The 9,015-nt window shown below is 36.9% G+C and overlaps 2 protein-coding genes across 2 annotated transcripts; both read right to left on the bottom strand.

Moving 5' to 3' along the window:
- Nucleotides 1-304: 304 nt before the first annotated feature.
- On the bottom strand, nucleotides 305-2,471 carry LOC106719039 (STE20/SPS1-related proline-alanine-rich protein kinase). Its single transcript, XM_014513282.2, has one exon. It carries the CDS (start codon nucleotides 2,469-2,471, stop codon nucleotides 990-992), a length of 1,482 nt encoding a protein of 493 aa, XP_014368768.2. The 3' UTR covers nucleotides 305-989.
- LOC106719014 (acyl-coenzyme A diphosphatase NUDT19) lies at nucleotides 2,443-5,898 on the bottom strand. The gene is made up of 5 exons (XM_045685025.1): nucleotides 5,532-5,898; nucleotides 4,874-5,018; nucleotides 3,890-4,084; nucleotides 3,365-3,572; nucleotides 2,443-2,798 (listed from the first exon to the last, which is right to left on the bottom strand). Exons 1-5 carry the CDS (start codon nucleotides 5,843-5,845, stop codon nucleotides 2,587-2,589), a joined length of 1,074 nt encoding a protein of 357 aa, XP_045540981.1. The 5' UTR covers nucleotides 5,846-5,898; the 3' UTR covers nucleotides 2,443-2,586.
- Nucleotides 5,899-9,015: the final 3,117 nt, after the last annotated feature.

Here is a 9,015-nt window from a genome sequence, read left to right as displayed (position 1 = left end):
TAACGATTTGTGTAAATTATAAGATAGAACTGATAGTTAAGATTCCAGGTTATTTAAATTTTGAACTTTCTAACGCTTCAATGAGGTCTCATTTCGAGCGATCCTTTGTGTAATTTCACATATTGTTATTTTATAGTGCAAAGTACATTATAGATATTGCTTGAAATGTTAAAAATTTGTAAACGTTTGGTAAATTTGACTTAAATATAAATAAATTTGTACTAACGCAAGATGTAATATAGACTCTACATGTATTTCTATATCTGATAATTGTAGTGATTTAATAAAACATCCAGCAGTTTAAATTCGCATTTTATTATATTAAGAATAATTTTAAAATAAGCAACAAACAAATAACAACATAAAAAGAACATATGTGGTGCTACATACATCTGATACATTTATTCAAACACTGTAATGATCTGATGAAAAGCGTTCGCGAAAGCTTCGTATTAACTATGATCATATCATATTTATACACTCATCACAGAATAAACAAACAGCACAATGGATCCATCTCCTGCAATGTCAGTATCATTAGTTATGGCACTCTCAGAGCTCTACCGGATGAGGTGTTCTCTATGGCCGCCATCAGACGTTCCCATACTTTGGTGTCACATGTCAACATAATGTCATTGAATCTCAAGCACGCCAACATCGTATCGTATTGAGGAAAATTCGATCACTTGAATAAATTCATTGAAGTTAAATAAATTCATTATTATAATAATATAATCAGTTACAGTGTTTTTTAAGATACAGAGCAGTAAATAAACACAATATTTAATTTAAAAAAAAATCTTATAAATTCAGATTCACCTTTGTATCACTTAATACAATCATTTGAGCTTTGAATGATAAATGTATTCCATATCCACCCATATAAAATATCTAGTTACTTAAGTTACAGCATAAAATAGTTTAGCGCTAGAACGATCAAGTCATTAGTACCTAAGAGAGGATTATTGTCCAGACGGGCGGCGGCGAGCTCAGTCCACTATAGATATCTGCGCGTAGCCGACCAGGCCCTTCTCGTCCAGTACATCCGCCGGGTCTGCGGAGTCGAGTCGGAACGTGAGCGAGCGCGGCGGCGCGCCTCCAGCAGGAGCCGGGAACAGGTTCAGGTCGACGAGGCGCTGCAGCTGCGCCGCGATGGCCGCCGCGTCACATGCCGCCACCAGCCCCGCACCCACCAGCTCTGTGGCGATGCCGTCCGCCGAGTCTTTGCCCGGAGCGAACTCGAACCGGATGTCGTTCAGTTCCTTGTTTGCGTTGCGCATACGCAGCACGAGGTCGATCTGCGGCGCCTCGCCGGCCGTCAGCGAGCCGATGGTGAAGCCGGCGCCATCGGCCGGCTCTCCCTCGCTATCGCTGTCGGAGGAGTCAGCGCGCGGCAGCTGGTTCATGGGGCGGTCGCGGCCGCCGTCGCCCTCCTCGTCGTCGTCCTCCTCCTCGCTCTCCCACACCCACTCGCCGGTCTCCATGCGGTGCAGCCGGCCGGACGCGCCCGGCTGCCGCTTGCTCGCCTTGTGCACGCGCGTCTCCATGCTCGGCCCGATCGACACCAGCGTCTGCACGAGGTACTTCCGGTCTTTGGCCTTCTTGAAGAACGAGTGCTTGAGCAGTTCCGTGGCGGAGGGCCTCTTGGTCGGGTCCTTCTGGAGGCACTCGGATATCATTTTCCTAAAAGTTTTCCCGTACGCCTTGTACTGGTCCTTCTCCTCGGCGCCGGTGTCCAGGGTGGGCGGGTCGTTTTGCAGCGTCAGCATCAACACTTTCATCGGCGGGTACTTGTGGTAGGGCGCGGTGCCGGTCGCCATTTCTATGGCGGTGATGCCGAACGACCAGATGTCTGCTTTGAAATCGTAGCCGTGGTTTTGCTCCATGACTTCGGGCGCCATCCAGCAGGGGGTGCCGACGAACGTGTGCCGCACCTTCTGCCGCGACAGGTCCCTGCCGGTCGCCAGCCACGCGGACACACCGAAATCGGCGATCTGAACTGTCCCTTCGTCGCCGAGAAGGATGTTGCCCGCTTTGATATCTCTATGTATTTGTCCATTCTGATGGAAGTATTCGAGCCCCTTTAAGACTTCCTTCAAAACGGTAGCGATGGTGGCCTCGTCGAAAACGCCATGCTTGCAATTGGAAATTCTCATCTTGTGCTTGATGATATCCAACAGGCTGCCTCCCTCGAGGAGACGGAGCACGAGCCATAGCTCCTCTTTAACCACAAAGCTTGTATAATAGGTGACGACGTTCTCGTGGTTGCAGCTTGACATAGCTTGTATCTCCTTGAGGAGCTCATCCATGGATGTGTTCCACTTCTCGAGGTTGATCCGTTTGATAGCACACTTCTCTGCGCGGGGCTGGCAGTAGGCGGCGTGCACGACGGCCGTCGCTCCCACACCGATCACCTCCAGCAGCTCATAGTCATCCTGACTGTTAGGCCATGTATGTCCCAAGCCCGCCATTTTTATTTCTTCTTGAATATGGACGTACTGTTTGAACCTATTATTACTATTGTCTATATGTAATGAGGCCTGTAGCTAGCGTTAAACTGTATACACTTATCTGAGTACTTACTTTTCAAGCAGTTATTGAAGGAAATGGTATAATCAAGTTATTCATAGTGATATGGTTTATAGGATGATAATTTTGTATAATTATTTCTCTTCTCGACTTTGTCACTTCGACTCTATGGAGTGATTGGTTATTATCTCTTAGTTCCAATATAGTTTTATCTTTTTTAGGACTACTTTGAGTGTTGAAATCTACATCGGACGGGTACAGATAGTCACCTGAAACAGAAAATATTAATTTCATTAAAGTCATAACAAAAAAAAAATCCGTGTGATTTAATGAGTAGTGAATAAGCTGAGGCCAAAGAATATGTTCGGAATTTTACGTAATTATAAAACCTGTCTAATTAATTTTAATAGTATTTAAATCAAATTTTATTGGACAATTATACAGTAAATTAACTTTAACTTTTAAACCAGTCTACTTAGTTTCGTGCACACAAAAACAAGTCTAGAAGTTATATAACTTTAGGCATGCACAAGCAAAAACTACAAAAATAACAATTTTTCACATAATAATACAATAATATAGGCAGTTATACCTACATTAACTTATTTACGAGTGTCTAATTTCAATATATTTTGACTATATTTATTTGTTTTGAGCTATACAATTTTACTTATATAAAAAATAAATTAATTCCACTGACACTTGTACTAAGCACATACAGTCACATATATAATTTTTTACATATGCTTTTATGGTCTATACCCAAAGTTAATAACATGTTCGAAACTTCACCACTATAGCTTTCTCAATAAATATTAATATAATTGAAAAATACCTGGTAGCAATTGAATCATGCCATCCTTAGCTTGAATAGGCACAGGGTAAAATAATATGTTACCCTGAGAACTTCTTTTCTTTGCAAATGTTAACAATTCATTAATATCAGGTAGATATGATAATCTGCTAAACTCATACGCCTGAGGTGGATAAAGTATTACTTCAGCTTTACTACTGAGCTTTAATATTTCTGTCGGTGTCAACCACTAAAAGATTTGGATAGAAAAAAAAATATATAAATAACATGCACAATTAGAAAATACTATTTTTTTTTAACCAACTTCGAAAAAGAGGACATTCTCAATTTGAATGTATATTTTTGTATTCTATACATAATTATTTGCAAGCAGTACAGTTAACTTATTTAATTGTATTTTGTTATATCAAATTACATACAGTTGAACCTGTATAAGCACAAAATCCGAACTCGCCTATAGGTTTCTTTCTAACCTGAGTGAGTGAAGTGAATTTAAAATGCCTAATTAAATCATGTATTTGTATGACTTCAAAAATATATACACACCTTTACATTAACTACTTCAGAATTACTGTATATTGAAGGTTTACTTTCTAAAGCAGTTACAAAGAAAGCTGCATCAAATCTCTTTGGTTGGTTGACAGGTGTAAGCCAATTACTCCAATAGTGCAAAGCCCATATATCTGGATAACACTTATATTCCTTACAGAGAGTTAATAAATCCGCTGGGTTTTTGCTTACCTAAAATGTATATGTTTATTTAAATATTTTTCCTACTAAATTTATAGTTTTTCCATGAAAACTTTGACATAGTTTGAGTGTTGTATAAAACTGTGGGAAAGATTTTTATTTTAAACTTAATTGTAAAGTTTCCGGATATAACATCTAAGACATGTTTTTTATTTTTTAATTAATTTATTAAAATAATGAAATTGCATATTTCTACTATTCTGCATGCAAAGATATAGCATTAGCATTAAGATTATCTTTCATACTGGGAATACTAAATCTATATCATTATCTACAAGATAACTACCAAATATAATAATTTAGATAGATACACTTAAAATCAGTGACAAAAACATTAGTGTTTTTTTTATATTACAAGGTGACAAACGCATAGACATTCACAATTGCAGGTGCGTTGCCTACCCTCAATTGACGAAGGAGGAGAACACACAAAAAGATAATATTTAACCTTCCTATTATGCATCTCCTCCTCCATCAAATCCAACTTCCCTTTCCATCCTTTCCTTATAAGAAAAGGGGTGGGAAGGGGAAGAGGACTAAAATTAGGCCTCCGACCACACACATCAGACGAAATGCGGAATTACTTCCACTTAACACCTGTTTTCTGTATGGTATATGACCATTTAACCTTGATCTTTGTGTTAGTCACCAAAATGGATGTACAGTTTTACCTAATATTGTAAAGTATTTTATAATTATATTTTATACAAAGATTTAAGAAGAAAATAATTGAATTTACTGATTAGATTATTATTAATATAAAATTAATTATTTTCTCACCCTTTCCCGCCAATGTTTTAGATCATCATTATCTAGGAGTGACGCCCAATCATTTCCCTTTTCAGATTTATGACTCTGACTGCATATAAGGAGTCCTAGCTCTTCAAATGTCTCCCTTATTGCAGTTATTCTCAGGGAGACATGCCTGTTACAGAAATATCTAATATTATCACTGACTAAACAAATTATTGTTTTTATATTTCAATGTGAACTTAGTAAAATTGTTGTAATTAATTTTGATGTTGTTAAAAATGTATGTACAAAGACAATTTTTTTATTTTCATATTTTTCAGGCCAGACTTTGAGGTTTAATTGACTTAACTTTTTGTAATAAAAAACCGAAGCCTACATAATTCAATAAACTTACTGTTTAGCTATTATTAACTCAAGACAAGTATTAAAATGTTACAACAAAATTTAATCACTAAACACTTGTTCAAACAACCAATTGGATTACTAATTGTAGGAGAAGCGTCACTGACAGATGAAGTGACATTAAATATGAAAATACAAATGTTAAAGCAAACAAACTGATATAGAATGTTTGAGTCAATAACATTCTGTTCAATAAACATGCACAATGTGATTAAGTCTAACAATTACTTGAACACTACGGTGTTAATATTTAAGTGAATTATTGAAAAGAGATTTTACATACCTTTGAATTGGATTATTTTCAAATAAAGGCGTTAATGGACTGCCAATGCGATGAAAACTTTTAAAATCGTTATCCGTGTAGCCAAAGGTACGGAGATGTTTGTACCACTCCTCGTCTCCGTCGGCGGCCTCACAAACGCCGCCCGGGAACACCACACTATTCGGGAATGACGCGTTATGCGTTCGAGTCTGTAACAAGATGTCGTAGTTACAATTACCTGTTTCTCTATTCACAGGTGTAATGTTTTGATTTCTTTTGGTAGCAACTATTAAGGTGGCAGAATCACGCCAACATTTCTGCATTGCCCTTTTCATTATTGCTACAAAACAAAACGTAAAGCACTAAAACCACCATCTACAGAGCTAAAACTTACAAGGTCAAAACTTACGCACTTCTATACAAATTCAGTTAATCGCCTTATCTAATGTGTTTGATGATAATTTATTTCTCAGATAGGTTTGACGAACCTACAGAATATATAAAAATAGCTTAGAACATGAAATTGACATTCTCTCACATTTTTTTCATCACATTCTACTTGACGTTCGGATACTGCATTGCATTAATTGTACAACGTCATATATATAAAATTGTCAAAATTAATCGATGAAAGTTGGATGAGCTTTGAAAAATGTTATTTTGATAAAAAAGAGTTATGTTAGTCAAACAGGAATTTAAAATTATATAATTGTATTGAATTAATTATCTCATTATTTTAACATACTGTTAAAGCCTGACCAACAATATTAAAACCTTGTAGTAAGTGCGCGATAATGTTCATTGATATGGCAACACTTTACATCAAAGAGTACAATAATTGTAAGAAACATCTACGTCGATTACCTCCGTGAAGTTGGCCCCCTCACTTCATTTTTTTTCCTTTTTTTTATGCAAATCGTTTGAGAATCGTTTTGAGAGGGTTTGAGAGAAAAGAAATATCGTTTGAGAGTTCCTACTTTCTCCGTAAAAACAATTTCAAATTTGAGTGTTAAGTTGGCCCCCACACTCAATTTTTTTTTCGATGCAAATCGTTGGAGAATCGTTTGAGAGAGATTGAAAGAAAAGAGAAATCGTTTGAGAGTTAATACTTTTTCTGAAATAAATATTTCTAAAATAAATGGTAGAAATATTTATTTCAGAAAAAGTATTAACTCTCAAACGATTTCTCTTCCCTTTCAATCACTCTCTAACCATTCTCTACCTATAAAATAAATTGGAAACGTCTTAGTGCATGATTGCCATATTTAATTCGCAAAAAAAGGAAAATCGATTTGTAACTTTCGATTCCAAACTAGAAATATTTATTTCAGAAAAAGTATTAACTCTCAAACGATTTCTCTTTTCTTTCAATCTCTCTCAAACGATTCTCTAACGATTTACATCGAAAAAAAAAATTGAGTGTGGGGGCCAACTTAACACTCAAATTTGAAATTGTTTTTACGGAGAAAGTAGGAACTCTCAAACGATATTTCTTTTCTCTCAAACCCTCTCAAACGATTTGCATAAAAAAAGTAAAAAAAAACGAAGTGAGGGGGCCAACTTCACGGAGGTGTTGCTCGAGCCAAAGTTCGTCAAAGTCACTTATTATTACTACCTGTCAACCTGTCTAGACTAGGCTTGCTTAAGCTGGTAACACTTGTCCTTTCCCATTTTCCCTTAACTGGAATAATCGATGTGACGCGTAGAACATCTTATTTGCATACAGATTAACTTTAGCTTGGTTGGCTGCTCCGAAAACCTGTTTCCAATATATAATCTTGCTTACGTTTTTTATTTTATAGAACAAGATAATTTAATTACAAATTGTTATTTAAATTAAGTTCTTGTTTGAATATAACTTGCCACATTATATGTATTTTTTTAATATTATAAAGTGGCAAACGAGCAAGCGGCCACATGGATTCGCTGAAGCGAGCCGACTGCTGCCCATAGACATCTGCAGTGAGATGTACAGAAAGAGGACATTTCCTATTCCTTCTGCGCTAAATCAACTTCCCCTTACCATCATTTCCATCAGTAATATTTATAACATGCCCTTTTCCAATACTTTGTCAGCGAAAAATTAAAAGAGAAAATTGCTTTCAAAAAAGTTACTTCCGCACATTATAAGCTTCCAGTAAAAGTACTGTCGAAATTGGTTCAGCCGTTTCGGAGATTACCCGGAACCAACGCAGATTTGTGGACAGACAGACAGACGTACATTTAATTTTTTTTATTTTCGTTGTAACCATCGCAAATGTTTTTTTTATATACAGGCACTGCCGCTTGTTTAATTGTATAGATTTCTACTGTTATATAGGAAAAATATTTTTTTTTCGCCAGAAAAATAAGCAGAAGGAAGAGGCTACGGTTTAGACAACCGATTTATATGAGACATGTATATTTTTAGTACACCCCAGTTTATAAAACCGTAGTGTATTTTTCTACCGTAGCTATTTTTCAAAGTACAAATTTTTGGTAGTTTTTTGCTTAAAAAAGGTGAAGTAAAAACTACAGTACCGAATATAGCTCACTGAAGAGCTTTGTCTATAAATCGTTGGGCGTCGCGGTAACTTTGCCGGCTGGGTGACAAATTTCTCGCTGCCGTGTTTCAAGTTTTATGACAACAAACAACTTGGACCGCTTCCAACCTGTTTCCTTTGTTTCGTGTTTCTGATGCGTTTTTCTCATTTCTTTGCATGTTGTTATACTTGTATCCTAGCTCGCGTAATAAATTATTCTTATTGTTTCAAATGTGCGTTGCTACGAACTACTACAAAGAAGATTAACAGGAGGGTATCTCACGCTAACAAAGACCTTAAGTCTATGTCTGTCTCTGTAATGTATAATTTTAATAATTATTTAAAATCCGAGTTGTGTATGTAGTATGTGTTGGCTGGCGGAGGTCCTTCCTGTATCAGCGTCGGTTTGCAGATGTCGAGTTAAATGTCGACTGCACAACTAACGAGACCGCAGCGCAGCGCTAGCGTGTGGTTATGGCCACTTTGACCACTTGCACGTTTTCAAGCAAGCAGCTTACAAGTTGTAGTAACAAAGTACTTACATTTGTTGCTAGTATTTGTTTTTATCTGTACTGTAATGATGATGTTCGAGGTAATTCTAATCAACCTTAAAACATACATAATATACACGTGACTCGACTTGTTTTGCATAACTTAAAATGATATAAGCAATATTTGCGTGGGAAAGAAGATAGATTTCCGCAAATCTTATATTTTATTATGGATACTAGTTGGTGGCATGAGTTATCCAAACATTGGTAGCAAAATACGAATTAAAGAAATAGGGCACGTAATCCGCGACCCAACATGTCGCCTCAAATCACTCCAATCTGGTTCAGTTCGCGAGGATGAGGTGTCAGGTTGAATGAAATGGATTTACATGTGAACCTGTCCCAGCCGCGTCACTCTTGCATAAACTTCCGCGTCTGTGCTTGCAGATTCTATTAGGTATATCACTTGGAAAGGTTCATTTTAAAATACTT

Source organism: Papilio machaon, chromosome 2, assembly GCF_912999745.1.
Source record: "Papilio machaon chromosome 2, ilPapMach1.1, whole genome shotgun sequence".
Taxonomy (NCBI): Eukaryota; Metazoa; Arthropoda; class Insecta; order Lepidoptera; family Papilionidae; genus Papilio; species Papilio machaon.
This window is presented reverse-complemented; position numbering and strand designations above follow the sequence as displayed.